Source organism: Macrotis lagotis, chromosome 1 (genome assembly GCF_037893015.1).
Source record: "Macrotis lagotis isolate mMagLag1 chromosome 1, bilby.v1.9.chrom.fasta, whole genome shotgun sequence".
NCBI classification, from domain to species: Eukaryota; Metazoa; Chordata; class Mammalia; order Peramelemorphia; family Peramelidae; genus Macrotis; species Macrotis lagotis.
In genome coordinates this window covers 415,027,243-415,044,926 of record NC_133658.1, presented here as the reverse complement: position 1 = coordinate 415,044,926, position 17,684 = coordinate 415,027,243, and the positions used below count along the sequence as shown (strand labels likewise).

Genomic DNA, 17,684 nt, shown 5'->3' with positions numbered 1-17,684 from the left:
TAAGCTTTAGTTTGCCAATCAAGGTAAACTATTTATAGCATTCCTTTAATATACCAATCTAGTAGCACTATCAAAAAAAAAAAAGAAACGAAGGCATGATTTCATGAAGCCATGTTGGCTCTTCATAATTGCTCCTGTCCCAGGGATTGCTAAACATCCCTGAATGTATTTTACAACATTGCCAGGAATAAAACACAAGCTTGCTGGCCTTTAATGTGCAAAATCTATTTTCTTCCCTTAAAAAATGAAAAAGTCCTACAGTACCTCTCCCTTTCTGTCAACTCACCAGCCATTTTTGTTTTGACCTGTACAGTTCTAAAATAATTCTTTTCAAAGAAAACAAAAGCAAAATATGAATTAGGCAACTCTGCCATTCTATCATCAGTTCCTCACCATCCCATCTACCTTGGTCAGTAATCTTGTCTATTTTTTGAGCACTCTTTTTAACCAAGAGAAGACCACCACCAACCCAATATTATTCTTAGCTGTACTCACTAGCTTTGTTTTCACCTTTGAATTTGTCATCTATTACCTATCTTTGTATCTATCTTTATACCTATCATTTAAAAAAAATTTTAAATAGTTTCCAGTATCTTCCTCACTTGATTCATTCATCCCCATTGGCTATCATCCTATATTCTTCCTGTTGTGGCTAAACTCCTTGAGAAGGCTATTTTCAATAGGTGCCTCCATGTTCTTTCCTTTCACTCTCCAGTCTAGCTTCTACCCTCATCATTCAATTGAAATTGCTCTTTGCAGTTACCAATGATTCATTAATCATCAAATCTTAGTGGCTTTTTCTCAGTCCTCATTCTTCTTGATCTTTGCAGCCTTTGACACTTTTAGATTTTCATGACACATTTTCTTGGCTCTTCAACATGTCTGACCACTCTCTTTTTTTGATGGATCTAAGCTCACTATGGGCATCCCTTAAGGGTCTGTTCTGGCCATTTATTCTGATGGATTATTTCTCTTAGAAACCTCAACTCTCCTTAGTTATCTCTTCTATGAGGATAACTCCCAGATCTACTCATCTAGCCCTAATCCCTCTGTTGTACTATTATCTCTGCCTATTGAACATCTTGAACTGGATATCCTTTATACAACTTAAAATTTGTATAAAACCAAATTCTTTCTCCCAAAATTTGTCTTAATTTTCCTATTGATGAGGTTATCATCTTCCTAGTTTACCGAGGCTGGGTCATGACTCCTTATTCTCACCCCACCTCCACATTATATGTGGCCAAATTTTGATTCTGCTTTCATAAAATGCCCATTACCTAGACTCTTCCTCTCTTCTGACTCTGCCACCACTCTGGAATAGGCTGTTGTCTCATGCTTGGATCACTGCAGTAGTTTTCTGGTTGATCTTTTTCCACTAAAGTTAAGTCTCTACTTAACTGTCAGATTGATTTTCCTAAATCAAACTGGCTCCTAAATATAAAATTCTTTAACTTTTGAGCCACTCTTACATATATGTGTACGTGTATGAGTATATATGTAAAGCTTTGGTAACTTACAGCACTAACACATACAACAAATGTATTTTTATGTATAACATGTATATATGCAAATGTGTGTGAGAATGTTTAAAGGGTCAAGAAAGTAAGTAGTTAGCTCCCAGAGCATATGATCAAGAACTTAAGTTAGCCTTGGAAAAAAAGAGCTGTCTCCTCTTTCTGCAAAAGAGAGTGAGGAAAGATATAGGCAGAATTTTTTTTTTTAGATTTTTGCAAGGCAAACGGGGTTAAGTGGCTTGCCCAAGGCCACACAGATAGGTAACTATTAAGTGTCTGAGACCGGATTTGAACCCAGGTACTCCTGACTCCGGGGCCAGTGCTTTATCCACTGTGCCACCTAGCTGCCCCTATAGGTAGAATTTTGAGGTGAGGAATTGGGAAAAGGAGTAAACTATTACTGATGGCCTTTTCTCAGTAATTGGGAAGCAAGGATATAAGGGGTTACATCCATTAACATGGTTACATCACTTTCTCCAACAGGGTAGGATTTGGCAGTAGAGACTGAAAAATGAATAATGTAGGTTAACCTAAGGTTAACAAGATATGTACATTAACAGGAGTGCAAGGGATACAAAAGTACAAGACAGTGAATTGTTGAAATGGTTATAGCTAAAGGTTCAATATTAAAAAAAAAAAAAAAGAAGCTACAGCCAGGTAGAAGTAATGGACTGGTAGAATAAAGAGGAATCAAAGACCTGGAAGACTCTGTGAGTACAAAGAATAGGCTTAGGTGTAGTAAAACAGGGAAAAGATGGGAGAGGAGAGAATTATGATTGGAAGAGAATTTCACAGTTCAAAAATAATGGAGATTTGCATTGATGGTAAATTAGGTATTAAGAGTATTACAAGTCCTATGGATGAGTGTGGTGTTCTTCCCCTTATTTTAAAAATTGATTCCTCTCATTCTCCTTCCCTTTCAAAGATATGCTTGAGGCAGTCAAAATGTTTTATGGAATGAAATTCTCATCTAATTATTTTTATCTTTCCTTATTTAGCTGTCCATTTTGGCCATTTCAATCAATATATTCCGTACATCACAAGCATACCATTTACTTGGACATCTACTAGAAAAAACTCAGGAATATCCAGACTTCTATTTTCTTGCATACTGGCAAATTCGTTACAATGACATGGTTGCTATTAATATCTTCTTTGCATGGATTAAGGTATACTTATTTTATTCCACCAAAGTTTTAAAATCATAATTAAATAATACAGCTATGGTTTTATGACCAAAAAAAATCCTGAAGAAAAAATTTGTTACACAATAGTAAGTTAAAGGTGTTGGAGAGCAGCTAGATGGCGCAGTGTTTAGAGCACCAGCCCTGAAGTCAGGAGAACTGGAGTTCAAATTTAGCCCGAGACCTGAATTACCGTCACTTAACCCTATTGCCTTGCAAGCTGCCTTTTAAAAAAAAAAAAAAAAGCCTCTTAATTTAGCTTCAGTTCAATTGGAAAATTTCGATCCTCATAGTTAGCTTATATCCAGAATCTCAGAACAAATTTATTTTTTTCTTCATATGGTGTAGTGAAAAGTCCATTGTACTAGAAGTCAAGCACCCAAAAGTCTGGCATAGGTTCTGCCACTGGCTCTTTATGCGAATGTCATGGGCTAAAATTTGTTTCCTCCTCAGTAAAATAGGATTGAATTCGACCAGGGCTGTCCAAAATTCAGCCCCCAGTGGGCTTACTAAATGCTTTAGTAAACTAAGTCAAGCTACCATAGAGCTTAATGGCTAAATGGCATCATCACTAAAATGGCAAAGTCTCCAAGTTCCCTTTCCACTCCAATGCCTTTATTCTATGGTCAGGTAGTAATTGAGTATATTACTTTTTAGAGGCAACTTATTTCAGTAAAACCATTTGTATTCAACTGCCTTCTCACTTCCTATGCTAACACTGAAATCTTTCTCCAAATCAAATAACCTAAACATGTGTTTTTTGTATCTGACATATATACTCTCTGATCAGTCAAGAATAGAACTTGAGGTTAAGTATCACAGATCTAGAAAGACTACGACGATTCTAGGCCAGTTCCCTAGTATTGTTGTTAAAGGGCGAGAAGCATAACAACCCTTATGCAGAAATTGAATATTAAAGTTATCTACTCTAGCACACCACACAGCAACCTGCCCTTTCAACACTGTTTCTAAAGAAATCATGTTTTTGATCAAATTGTGTAAACATCATACAAATCCGGCTTCATTTATGAAATGTCACCAAGGCATCTCTATCTTCTCAATTTAAATGCAAATTTCTATTGAACTTTTGTTAAAAGTTATATTCCTTGGTGCTCTCTCCCTCATTCCAAATTATTTTCTTCTCTTTCAGGTTTTCAAATTCATAAGCTTTAATAAGACAATGTCACAGCTGTCAACAACTCTCTCCCGCTGTATCAAAGATATTATAGGATTTGCCATCATGTTTTTTATAATATTTTTTGCTTATGCCCAGTTAGGCTATCTTGTTTTTGGATCACAGGTTGATGACTTTTCCACTTTCGAAAATTCTATGTAAGCTCTCTTTAACAGAGTAAATTTACTGGGAGGGTGGAAAGGTTTAAAAACTTTTGTGGGTGGTGGTTGTGTTAAAACATTATGTCTAAACAGCCACTTGCAGTATCTCAGTATACTTACCATTTTCAAATATATACCCTATATTTTTTTCCCACAACTATTCAGTCCAGGTTATTAAAAGACTTCAGGTTTTAAACTTTCCCAATGCCTAGCCCAAAATTGTTAGCAGAAGGCTAAGCATATTATCCTTATCCTGCACACATCAGGATCATTTAAGATGGTTCCCCACAAGCCTGGAAATATAGGGACCTAATGTCAAATTATTTTGTATTTGTGTAAATGTTGCATGTCACATTACTTTCACTATATATTTTTTTAAAAAAAAAAACTGATTCACACACACTTTTTTCAGGAAATTGTTTATTGTTTAAAATTTTGGAACTATACTACCATCATCCTCCCAACCCCGACCCTGTATCTCACAAGTTACTTTACAGAGTTGAAATGGGTTCCTTATAGAAATCTTGACTTGCAACCATACTTTAACATTGCCTCCTAACAATACTATATCCATAGGCTGTTTTAGCTCTCTATAATGTTAGTATGCCTATAGTAGTATGATATAGTAAAAAAAAAAAAGGCACTAGACTGGGAGCCAGGCAACTGGGATTCAAGTCAACACTTGCTAGCTAGGTGTCCTTGAGCAAATTACATACTATTTGGGATTCCATAATGGGTCAGATTCTGTCTAGGCCAATTTCATCATATTGCAATCATTATGTATTCTTACTATTCCTCTCTAGAGAGAGATACTATAATGTTCTGGATAAAACCGGAGACCCAGAGAAGTAGAGTTTCTGTTTTGATTCCCCAGATCCTATGCAATTCCTCCCAGATTATTAATCTAGCCCTCAATAATTGGTTTTTATTCTGCTCTGAGAGTTCTAGATGGTAGATTCAGTTGAGACTATTTGGGGAAAAGAATGACTATTTCTGTCCAAGGGCAGTCTCTTGCCTTCCTTGGATTTATGGACCTCAATATCTCAGCACACACACACACACACACACACACACACACACACACGTATATATAGATGATCTCAATACACATGTATATATAGATGATCTCAATATCTTAACTGTTTTAAATATCTTAAAAATCCCTTTGTCAAGGATAATTCAATACCTGGCATGTAATAGAGGCACAAGGAATTAAATGAAGTTTCTAATGAGGTAGTAGTTTATTTCCTTTAAATGTCTTGTGGTTGACAAGAGATTAAAAAAAACCTTTTCCTCTTTAACTTTAACTGACACAAAATGTACTGAATTCCTGATATCATTAAGAAATTTGGCAATCACAAATGCAGATCCTCATAAACAAGTTCTTTACATAAACTTTAAGGGAAAAAAGATCATCTAGTTCAATCCTTTTAACTTACACATTACAGCATTTGCAGTAAATAGAAAATGGGGTTTAAAGTTAGGAATTTTAGAAACCTCTCTATCTTTTCTGCCTATAGAATGGGCTCTTATATAAGGAGCTCTATGTGATCTCTGGCCTTGGGTCAACACAAAGCATCTACAAGAAAAAAAATACAAATATTTACAAATATCTGTAATACTTCAACTTCTAGAAAAGGAAAAAGTACAATGCAAACATCATTAGAAAAACCTCACTATAGTCACTATACTCAAACCTTGAGAAGGAATGTTAAGGAATGTCAGAGACTTTGACCATAAATTACTCTAGTTCCAAGGCTTCCAAGTTCCAGTACCATATTTCTCCAGCCAATTAGTATCTTCCTTATGCTCTCCCTGTCAACCATGAACTACTTTCCTATTCTCTTCCCATCCCTCCAGATCAATGATTGAAGGTTAATAGGCCTTGAGATCTAATTCCTTAAACTATTCCCCTCTCATCAGATTTTCTTGTGCAACTAGAAAATTTTGATAGCAGTAGGTTCCTCCCTCCCCACACCCTCTCCCCCCTTCCTATGACATGCTTTGGATTCTATTTTTTCTAATGTTTTTCTTTTTTAAGATTTACACAGTTTCGAATTGTTCTGGGAGATTTTAATTTTGCCAACATTGAGAAGGCCAATCAGGTGCTGGGACCTACTTACTTCATCACTTTCATCTTCTTTGTATTCTTTGTCTTGCTGGTAAGAATGCCAATCTGTCATTGGCCCCAGTAGCTCACAGTGAGAGAAAAACGATGAAATTCCTAATTAAAAAAAAATGTAAAAACTCTCATAATGAGAGTCTACTGGAAACCACTGTCAATAATCTGTATTGTAGAATAGTAGGAATCCAGATTTCTTAATTCAAAGTAATAAGATTAATGATGTTTACAGATTAATCACTTGAGTTTTGGGGAAAGAAAAGCTACATCAGTCATTGAAGTCTTTAGTTATTCCTTCTGGAAAATTTCTCAAAGTTAGCACATACAACAACGTAACCTGAGCTCATCACACTTCTAATCACCAATGATAAAAAGGTCCAAAACTCAAGAACAAAGCTTCTACAAATCTCCCAAGATCAGAGCTCAAACACCTGCAGTGTGCCAAGAAAGCATCCATTCCTGTGAGGCTTGTACCATCTCACTCTCCTTCCATAGCTACAGCTTTCTCTCTTTACCACTCAAGGCACTCTAGATTTAAATGCTAAGAAATTTTTGGGTGGTTCTTTCAAAAACTAGCACTTATCAAACTCATTCAGATAAAAATTTACCAAATTAATTTCTTCTCCATAGAACATGTTCCTGGCAATTATTAATGATGCCTATGCTGAAGTGAAAGCTGACTATTCCATTGGTAGAAGTCCAGAATCTGAATTAGCCAACCAAATCAAAGCAGTAAGTAGCTTCTTAAATCAGTAAAGATTTTTATCCTATGGTCTTATTAAAGTTTTATGCCTTAGTAAACATCAGTTTGAATGATTTTTTCCCCTTGTAATGTTATTTGCGTTATTTCAACTTAATATAGTGAAATCTGCTTAATTCTCACAGGGACACAAAGTTCATAGCAACCAGAATCAATGAAGGAAGAACTCTTAACTCCCTGTATTTTTCTTGCACCAGTTGTGCTTGATAAATTGTAACATTGGTACAGTTAGTATCAGTGCTGAAAGACACAACTGTTGATGATGACCCTACCCAGAAGATTCCTGGCCCCCATTTTTCTGCATTGGAAAATAGTGAATTGGGCAGCTAGGTGGCGTAGTGGATAAAGCACCGGCCTTGGAGTCAGGAGTACCTGGGTTCAAATCCAGTCTCAGACACTTATTACCTAGCTGTGTGGCCTTGGGCAAGACACTTAACCCCATTTGCCTTGCAAAAACCTAAAAAAAAAAAATAGTGAATTGTTCAATAGGGAGATAATAAAGTATGGTGGAAAGAGTACCAGAATGTCATTAAATTATCTAAATGCTAGCTATCATTTGTTATTAGATACCACATTCAAACAGTTCAGTATTGAAATATCATGGTAGTAATTCAAAATTGCATGGCACAACTTTAAAATTTATAAAATCAAAGTTTTTTTTAATCAAAAATATTCCTGCAGCAGCTAGCTTCATTTGTATCATCAATCTTCAACCATCACTCTCCATAGTAGTTCAGTACCATAGTGTAAGAGGCAAAAAGCAGTAGGCAAGGAAGATTACTAGCCAAAAGATAAAGGTAGACAATAGTAGATGGTAAAATTTGATCTTGTCACTGTTTGTTTTGTTTAAACATCAAATTCTCTTATGTTCAGAGCTATACCAGAATCATGGAGAAATTAAAACTAAAGAAACCCCAAACTGAAGATCAAAATGAAGCGTAAGACTCTGCATATTGTTCTTTATCTTTCAAATGTTACTTTAACAATTAGTGTTATTAAGGGAAGCATTTCCTTAGATGTGCCAAGAACACATCCATTCCCAAGACTTGTACCAAGTACATTAATGTACAAAACCTCATGTCTGACTCTTCAGGATCCCATTTGGGCTTTTCTTGGCAAAGATATTGGAGTTAATAACTGGGTCCAGGATCACACAGCTACTAATTGTCTGAGGCCAATTTTGAAATTAGATCCTCCCTAGTCTGGGCCTGGTCCCTGACCTACTATGTCATCTAAATGCTCCAACTTTTAAGTAGTATATAACAAGGATAAGCTTTTGACTGTTTGGATAAATGACCTATAAGCTACACCTCCTGATATCTACTTTAAAAAGTGTCCTAGGGCAGCTAGGTGGCGCAGTGGATAGAGCACCAGCCCTGGAGTCAGGAGGACCCAAGTTCAAATTTGACCTCAGACACTTAATAATTGCCTAGCTGTGTGACCTTGGGCAAGTCACTTAACCCCATTGCCTTCCAAAAACCTAAAAAAAAAGTGTCCTAAAATTCTAACCCCCCCCACACACATGCATACATATATTATTATATCTCATTATACACATATATTCATCTATAATCTCCCCACTGGAATGCAAGTTTCTTTTTATTTATCCCCAGTGCTTGGCTTATAAGAACTTAATTTCATTTCTAAATATTTAGTTGAAAAGCTTTCATGAAAACACTTCAGGGCTGGGGACAAGAGGTGAGGAGGAATGGAACCCAACACTATAAAAACAACAAATTATGTTCCAATTTTCAATACCTAGCCATTTGCCAATTCCTCCATATCTCAAGGCCTCTGACAATGCGACATAATTGTGAAGAATTATGTATATATACTAAATCATCTGTAATGATAATTCAAATGCTCTTACTCCACAAAACATATGCCTCATTTCCTAAAGAATGATTATATATATATATATATATATATATATATATATATATATATATAAAAAATCTGAAAATCAGAACAAGTGAATATTTTATTCTCACTGTAAAACCTTCTGACTAGCACTAAGACCAACCCCTACTTTTCTAAATGATTTTTGTGATTTGGCATTATTTGATCCTTTACTTCTTCATTTTCTATTAATAGGAAAGAGAAAGACACAGCTTTCCAGTCCAGAAGAGACTTCGATGAAAAAGTAGGACTCATTTTTCATAAACAATCTATGGTTGTAATATAATTAAGGAGGGGGGCAAATCCTGCTTGAAGAAAACTTTTTGAAGTTTGAGTTGCAAATTACACACACACACACACACACACACACACACACACACACACACACACACTATATGTGTATATATATATATAATATATATATTTATATATGAAATACTGCATTATCAATGTCAACATCCTATCTTAACATTTTTAAGATGCCACATTCATGCCATACAGATGAAAAGCCTGGTTTTATGTATTAAAGTTTCAGCACATATACTTTTCTTTTTTTAACTTGCCAAGGAAATTGAAAGTGCAAATCAGATGAAAAAGTGGAAGGAGAGGCTTGAACAAAAGTATTATTCTTCAGAAATTCCAGAGGCTTACCAGCCTGTCACACAAGAAGAATTTCGAGAGTAAGTGAGCTCTTATATAGATCTTAAGAAAACCAAAGGATTAGTACATTGTGGCATGCAGATATTTTAGAAATAAGAATGTAGGGACCCCTAAATAGTTTTTTCTCTAATGGAATCCTAATTCTTTTGAAACATTTTTACCACTATCTCTAACTTCTTTTTAAAGAAACTAAAACTTGGCTAATCCATATTTAAGTGGAAGTCCCTAGGCCATTTACACATTTTACATTCTATAACTTCTTATCTTCTCAAAAGAGGTCCTTACATTCACAGGGTGATGAGACATTAGGAAACTGGATTTTCTAGTCCTAGCTTTGTCCCTGAAACATGATTCTGGTTTAAGCAGAGTACTTTTCCCCTTTGTTTTGGCCTGTTCATATGTTAAATAATTGATCTTAGATGATCTCTTAAGGTTTCTTACAGTTCTAAAAATGCTTTGGGTAATAATTTAGGAACTCCCAGAAATCAACTGTCCTTCATACACTTTGAGTCTTGCAAAACTGTGAAGTCTATTTAAGGGGACAATATTTTCTTCCAAAGGGGTCGTCTGATAGGTATGGGCTTCTAGTAATGATTTAAGTCACCTCACTATATCTTCTCTTTAATTTCTATTTCAGACTCTTTTTATTTGCAGTAGAGCTAGAAAAGGAATTGCACTATGTCAGTACAAAATTAAACAGAGTGATGAGAAGGATTTCTGCTACAAAAACATGACAGATTTGCAAACAAAGGTGAGATCACACTATGCCATTACAACAGCTTTCTTCTATACCACTTTTAAAAATCCTTTTTCCTGCATTCCCATCAATCTAAATCTAATACTCTGCCTATTGAAGTCCTGTCCAACAATCAAGTCTGTCAGTAACACTCCTGGGTGGAAATTTGCCAAAATTTAGGAAGATCTTGGATTGAATCCTGCTTCACATAGAAGTTTGATGACTCTGGGCAAGTCACTTAACTGTTTCTCAGACTCAAGTTTCCTCATCTGTAAGAAGGGAATAAAGCCACCATTGTTGTAGGGTTATTCTTAGGATCAAGGGATTGTTGTCACAGCACTCAAAGTCTTGAGACATTAAGGAGCAGCTGAAAAAGCAAGGCTAGAAAGTTTAAGATTTTTTCCCCAGGCACAGTCAGTAAGAGCCAATTTAATTCTTTTTCAGTTAAATCTTCTATTAATTTTCTTAACCGCTGATTTCAAATATTTACTTCTTAATGTTTAGGCCTCTAGAAAGAAAACAGATTCTTCATATACAAATGTCTCTGCTATACTTTACAATCTGAAGACTCTCCAGGCAAACACAAGTGTGAAGCAGAGTGTCTTACATGGCAATGTAAATAGTTTGAGAACACTTCAATGCTACTTCTCCAAAAATATTAAACTGCATACAAACCACTTGTGTGTGACAATGTTTGAAAACAAAAGACAAGTTTAACAACTCTAAAATTGCTTTGCTTCCAATCTTCACACCTAGTCTGTCAAGTCAGTTGGTTGTTTATGTATTTCTCCATTCTTTGACTTCTGACAATATATTCTAATCATACCCCTTAATGCTATGGATTCTATGGCCAAAAAACCCAGAAAACTCATTTGGCCAATTTATAGACTTCTTTTCAAAGCTCTTGGTTTCTCTGATATTTGTTTGGTAAATGCTGTCAGTTATACCCTTAGGACATGGGGTCACATTGAGACTGAACAGTTCTGTACCCCATAGTGAGCAAGCACAATTTTGCTAGGTATAAAGTAGCAGTATGGTATTTCTGAAGTCATTTTATAACACATAGCATATAGTGCTCCCAAAATAATCAACAAATGCTGGGATCTGACTGATTATACTGCAGTTATTTTTTTTCAAAGGCATCAATCTAAATTGAGTTTTTACATACTAAGACTAGTCACCACTTTCCGAGTCATATTATAGCTGTTAAACAGCACTAGTCTAGAATCTCCAATGAAGGACAATTCTATAACTACTATCAAACCTTCAAATCTTCCAAGTCAAATTCTATTTCTAAATTATAACAATTAAAAGAAGGCTATCTTCTTCCAAGAAATCCACAAAGTGGAATCTTTTCTTTCTACCCTTGTTGCCATTGCTTAAGGCAACAATCCTGCTACTACAGGGTTCTAGGTTTGTCAATCTAGAATAAATTGAGCTAGAGCTTCAAGTTTGAGGATATTATATGCCAAAAGGAAGTCCTGGGGCTGTTATTTTTTTTTATACCTGTTGGAAAAATAGGAAGTCATCACAATGACTTGGGACAATAAAGAGTAAGGTATTTTTTTATTACAAAAATCTATACAGTGAAGTGCTGGATATAGCAATGTAATTATATCTAGTGGACATATAAATATATATATATATATATTTATATCTATATATTGCTGATATATAGATATAGTTTTTACTTGTACCAAAGTAACACTCTTAATTTATCACAAAATGCCTAATTCTACCACTTATTGCCCAACAAGGATGGCACACAACACTTAAGAGCATAACTGTTACCATGCTTATCTACTAAACTGAACAGCCAGCCAAACACACTGTACAACAAACACGAAGCAGCTGTTAATTCTAAAATGAAACCAGTCAGATCACTCACTTATAAAAATATTGGAATCATATAGTTTTAAGCATTATAAAGGAGGAATATATTATTTAAAACATTTAAATAGTGCATATTGACATTTTGCATGTGGCATATAAAACACAAACATTCATGTACAACAATATACAGTACACATTAGTTTCAATGTTTGGATACACCCGTGTCTGCAGACTGATAGAAAAAAAAAGTAACTGAAATGTACATTGCACAATGGATCCAAATCAAAGTGATAAATGGTCCTGGTTTTAGTTTTTAAATTTCTTTTCTCTGGATACTTTATGAATAAGTCTTGTTATAAAAGGAAATCATCAGAACATAACTAGTTTTAGTGCTTTTTTTTGTTAAGATTCCCAAACTACATGTCCACTCTTCAATTCCAAAACCAAAAGATGCATTGCACACACAGATGAACTCTGAAGTACTATAAATCCTATTCATTTTCAACCTTGTGTTTACAGAACAGTCCCCCAAGTCTAAGAAGTTCATGCTTCCCAGTTTCTAATGATGTTTCCCCCTAAAGTATTTTTTGGTCTTTGATGAAACAAAGTGTGTTAATATTAGCTTGTCAGAAAACATGCATGTAAAGTCACTGCATGCAAAACATAGCACTAGTCAAACTGATACACTTACCCATACAGAAAAGCACCAGTTAAAAAATTAACACTTAAGTTTTGCCTGACCTGAATCTTTATAATGACTGCTGTATCATATAGCACAAGCAAGCAAATAATCACCCAACACAGTGAAAATGATCACCAGAATGACATCAAGAGGACATTTTTAAAGCTGAACCATCATGCACAGGAAAAAAAAAAGATCTGCTTACATTACAAGGGTACACCACTGCTTTCTGTTTCCTAGCTGCATCACACATTAACAATGTGATAACAGAAAATAAATTTTTGGGAGGGGTGGAGAAGGAAGAGAAGGATGTTGGCTTACTGTACGATTTTTTTCTCATAATTTTTAAGACTTAACCCATCAATCCACCCTAAGGTGCATGTAAAATGCAGTAATAATAGCCCTTGTTAAAAAACAGATTTACTTCAGCTATAACAATCATTTTTACTGATTTCGGCCAGTTTGAATCTGCTGGCACTATACAAGTCTAAGCACCATCAGATTTCCCACATGCTGATATGGGTAATAAGGTTCTCACATTATCAGTTGGGGAAGGCAAATCATGTCACCACCAGTTGTTAAACAATAACCAAGAAATGAACAGTAACTCAAGTCCTGTAGGCAGCATGTGATAATGAATCAGTTTTCCAAGTTGTTTTCTGTGTTTTTAAAATTACAATTAAGGAAGGTCACTTTCTGGTCTGTCCACTGCTTTCTTTGTCCAGGAGCTGTGACCACTGACTTGGGGATTAAAAAAAAAATCCATGGATTGATACTATCTTTGTGACACGTCTTTGTGGGATTTAAACAGAAAACTTCCACAGCAGGACTCAGAAAGGAATTTCAGTTTAGTTTTGGTTTTCCAGGAAAACACAGAATACAGTTGCATATGTATACATTTTTCTCTCAATTTTTCTTTAAGAAAAAGGCAACTAGAGTAGTTCAGTGTGGTGTGAAGATCTACATCTTAATTTTCTTCAGTAATGCAAAAAGAAGTTGGTAATAACAAAAAGCTTGTAAATTTTCGAAGTTCTTTAAAGTTGAAAAGATAAAATTCTATAGTCTTTTGGGAAAAGAATGTATCTGTAATACAAAACACTGAAGGAAACTGTGTGTTTGTTAAAGGTAGAGAGAATAGTTTCCTGTTAATTTGGAACATTTTATTTGCTCCCTAAAAGGGGCCTACTTGCCCTTCAATCATATTTTGTAGTGGCACCACAATAAAGTTCACATGAATTCTCTGAATAGTACATGACAAAAAATGAACTCAAGCAGCCAGTACACACGATGGTAGCTTCAGGGAATACAACTGGTTTTTATGATGTTTTGAAGGAGCATTTTTTATATGGATTTTGAAGAATCTTGTTTGCTGATAAGAACTTCAAGGAGCCTAAGTTTGGCTTTAATTTTCTTATACTCCCTGTACTCCTCAAGCATTGGAGTCCGATCCTCTTTCTGAGCATTCCTTTAAAAAAAAAAAAAGAAAAAAAAAGCATAACATTCAAAAAAGAAACTGTATTCCTTCCAACCTATAAACACATTGACCAGAAAAGGAATCTCAGATTTCTAGCAGATGAAATGTCAATGGAGTACAAAATAGGAGAGGACATAGAGAAAGAATAAAAGAAATCTAAGTCCCAGTCCCTAAGAGGGGTAAAGCCATTGTGATTTTAATCCACCTACATAAAGAGAGCTACTCTTGTATCAATGTCAATAAGGAATTCCCAGAATATATTTCAAAGGGATACTTTAATCAATCATACTTCACAATAAACTTTGCATACAGCTAAAGTTAGAACTTCACTTGCAAGATTTGGTCCCAAATCATCACTGTAATGCAAACAATCATGACATTTCTTCATGTGTGACATAATATTCATTGCAAGATGTTTGTAATGTCAAGGGAATAAGAAACTCCCTCTCCCAGTGCAAAGTCAGAATTGCCTGGGGCAGTTAGGGCTAATGTGACAGGGCCCACAGTCACACAGTTATTGTGTCAGAAATAGGATTTGAATTCATGTCCCCTATCTGCCTCCAAAGCTAATTCTTTTAACTATTACTAGGAACCCATAAATAATTGGTTCCTTGACTCCTTTCCTCCCTGGATTACCCTAAACAAAACCTACTTCTCCATAATCCTGTAAATATTTGATCAGATGTTCACTTGTATAAATTATGTGTGTGTGTGTGTGTGTGTGTGTGTGTGTGTGTGTGTGTATTCACAGCATCTACACTACATGTTGCTGATACTTCCTCATTTTGTGTGAGCAAAAGGGGGATTGTCAAAATGGTTTTTAAAACTGAATTTGAAACTTAAAATGTATTATGTCTGTGTGTAGAATTAGACCGATTTCAAATCACAAATAATCTACTTCGTATATAATAGTAACCCTGAGAGTTGTTAGAACAGAGTGGGGAGGGACTATCTCACTGCTTTGATGGTTACTTTGCCAACAACAAACCTTCCATTTTCTTGATAAAATGCTTCTTCAAATTCCCGTAATGTTTTGCGTAGCTTCTTTTTTTCAGCTCTGGCTTTCCAAAGTTGCTCTAATAATTCAGGCCTAAAAGTAAAATAAGGGAGAAAAAACAATCACTCAGTGAAGATCTATTCCTTATGAAAAAAATAGGATACAAATGTTTCAGTGTGTACCTATTCAAGCACTATTTTCTTGGGCATAGCACTTTAAATTTTATGAAGTGTTTTCATACAGTATTATATAAACATGTATCAATCAACATTTATTAAGCACTCACAAGTTTTATACAAACATACATATATTTGTTAAACAGCACTAGCCTAGAATCTCCAATGAAGGACAACTCTATAACTACTATCAAACCTTCAAATCTTCCAAGTCAAATTCTATTTCTAAATTATATATATATATCACATATATTATTTTAAATCTGGTCATCTATTCCTTTAAAATAATATAAATACCATCCATATTAGATGAATTGGCAAAGAATTTTTTTGGTACAGACTTGTAATGTCATTGATATAAGAAAAAAAGGAAAGTCCTACCAATATAAACTGTGTACTTCAATTTAACATAAGTGATTTCCCTGAAGCATAGGGTCACAATGTATCAGAGAAAGACCTTAAATGCACATCTTCCTGAGGACCGCTCTCTATCTACTACTGCCTTTCTATGAGGCAAAGAATAACATTGGGGCAGCTGGGTAGTGCAGTGGCTAGAGCACCAACTCTAGAGTCAAGAAGACCTGAGTTCAAATCCAGTACTTATTAGCTGTGTGACAATGAGCAAGTAACTTAACGCCATTGTCATGAAAAAAATTTAAAGTAACATTTCTGAATGGGAAACGACATATATTGTGTACTGAACATGATTGTTTCCCAAGGTCAATCCCTGATCTAATATTTTATTATATTCTACAACGTGGAAATAATAGGTCAAAGTGCATACATGGAAGCAGCTCGAGTACTTGACAGACGGAGGTCCAGAGCCAGTTTTTCTTGACTTTCTTCAACATCAGATTCTGAATTTTCCAATGAACTTGAAAAAGTCTGTGTTTGTGTAGAAGTTTTCAAGATATCATTTAACTCAGAAGACAAATTAACACCATCTTCTTCTTCTTCCTAAACAGATAGAAGATGCAAGACAACAAATCCAATAAGAATCATCGTTGTAAGCTTTTAGAAACCATTAAATTCAGCTTTACTTGTAAGGAACAGATAGCAGTCTTTTAAAAGAATACCTTAATTTCTTCAAAAAAATGGGCCGTTTCTCCTTCTATGATAGGCTGTAACATTTGACCTCGTCTCTTGGTAGATGGGGATCCCTAAAAAACAAACACCACACATGGCTTTGGATATCACTACTTCACTGGATAAAAATTCTACAGCCAGACAAAATTTAGTTTCACTTTGGTATAATACAGAAAAAAATTCCCATTTTTAAGCTATTATTCTAGTCTTTCTATCTTTAAAATGCTGGAAAATAACTTATAACTCATAAAACTTCATAACTCATAAAATCTTCATAAAGTATGGAGTTAAAAAACAAAACAATTTTAATGATGCTCATCAATAATGAGTACATTAAGAAATGCTTGTTTTACATACAAGAATGGGAGTGATGCTTGCCCTCGTCAGCATCTGCTTCACAAGCCGGTATCTATCATAGAGAGGTTTAACAATATGTCTCTCTTCTCTGGTTACCTGCAACAAAAGGGAATCCTAAGGAGGCTAGAAAAATCAAATCCAAATGTCTAAAACTTCAAACAGAACCTTCCATTTCCATGTTTAAAAATGGGAGTTTAAAGAAGACCAATAAATATGGGCAAATGCAAATTTTATTCTGGAGAATTTAAGAGATGATTCCCAAGGGATCATCTAGTTGGCATGGTGATTAGGATGCCAGCCTAGAGTCAGGAAAACTGATCCTCCTGAGATCAAATCTGATCTCAGAGATTCACTAGCTGTATGGATCTAACCTATTTCCCTCAGTTTCTTCATCTATAAAATGAGGCATTGAAGGAATTGGCAAATCACTCCAGTACTTTTCCCAAGAAAACCTTAAATGGGCTCACAAAGAATTGGATACAGTGGAAAAAAATTGAAAACAAATTCCCAAGAGAGGAATACAAAGGAGACCTTAAAAAAACCAAAACTACTAAACCCAGAAGGAAACCTTTCAATAATATATATGAAAATACAGTACAAATTCTTATTAAGAGAAATATGAGTTTTTCATCATAATCATCAGTTTGGCAAGATGACTCAAAAATGACCAACTATTGGAGCAACTGTGGAAAGACACTAATACACTACTGAATTATGACTTAATTGACATTATTCTAGAAAGTGGTTTTATACTAAACTCCTATCACTAAACAATACATTCTACCAGGCATACAACCCAAAGACATTAAAAGAGAAAGGATCCAATTATATCAAAACAGATATAGCAGCATTTTTTTGTATACTAA

The 17,684-nt window shown here is 34.9% G+C and overlaps 2 protein-coding genes across 14 annotated transcripts in view; one reads left to right on the top strand and one right to left on the bottom strand.

Moving 5' to 3' along the window:
- The window catches only part of PKD2L2 (polycystin 2 like 2, transient receptor potential cation channel), a 33,096-nt gene extending 16,349 nt beyond the window's left edge, over positions 1–16,747 (top strand). For 3 of the 6 annotated variants that reach the window (XM_074212989.1, XM_074212993.1, XM_074212992.1), the window contains 9 exons: positions 2,516–2,686; positions 3,852–4,033; positions 6,078–6,198; positions 6,789–6,890; positions 7,792–7,856; positions 9,013–9,061; positions 9,385–9,497; positions 10,115–10,228; positions 10,718–10,883. In XM_074212989.1, coding sequence (XP_074069090.1) covers positions 2,516–2,686; positions 3,852–4,033; positions 6,078–6,198; positions 6,789–6,890; positions 7,792–7,856; positions 9,013–9,061; positions 9,385–9,497; positions 10,115–10,211 — 900 coding nt within the window. In that variant the 3' untranslated portion in view covers positions 10,212–10,228; positions 10,718–10,883. Of the gene's footprint in view, positions 1–2,515; positions 2,687–3,851; positions 4,034–6,077; positions 6,199–6,788; positions 6,891–7,791; positions 7,857–9,012; positions 9,062–9,384; positions 9,498–10,114; positions 10,229–10,717; positions 10,884–16,340 lie in introns of those variants that run through there. The other 3 variants (XM_074212990.1, XM_074212994.1, XM_074212991.1) reach the window with 3 other exon arrangements.
- The window catches only part of FAM13B (family with sequence similarity 13 member B), a 103,984-nt gene continuing 88,814 nt past the window's right edge, over positions 2,515–17,684 (bottom strand). For 6 of the 8 annotated variants that reach the window (XM_074212982.1, XM_074212981.1, XM_074212984.1 and 3 more), the window contains 5 exons: positions 16,819–16,914; positions 16,452–16,535; positions 16,160–16,332; positions 15,191–15,292; positions 2,515–14,193 (listed from right to left, as the gene is read on the bottom strand). In XM_074212982.1, coding sequence (XP_074069083.1) covers positions 14,070–14,193; positions 15,191–15,292; positions 16,160–16,332; positions 16,452–16,535; positions 16,819–16,914 — 579 coding nt within the window. In that variant the 3' untranslated portion in view covers positions 2,515–14,069. The remainder of the gene's footprint in view (positions 14,194–15,190; positions 15,293–16,159; positions 16,333–16,451; positions 16,536–16,818; positions 16,915–17,684) is intronic. The other 2 variants (XM_074212986.1, XM_074212988.1) reach the window with 1 other exon arrangement.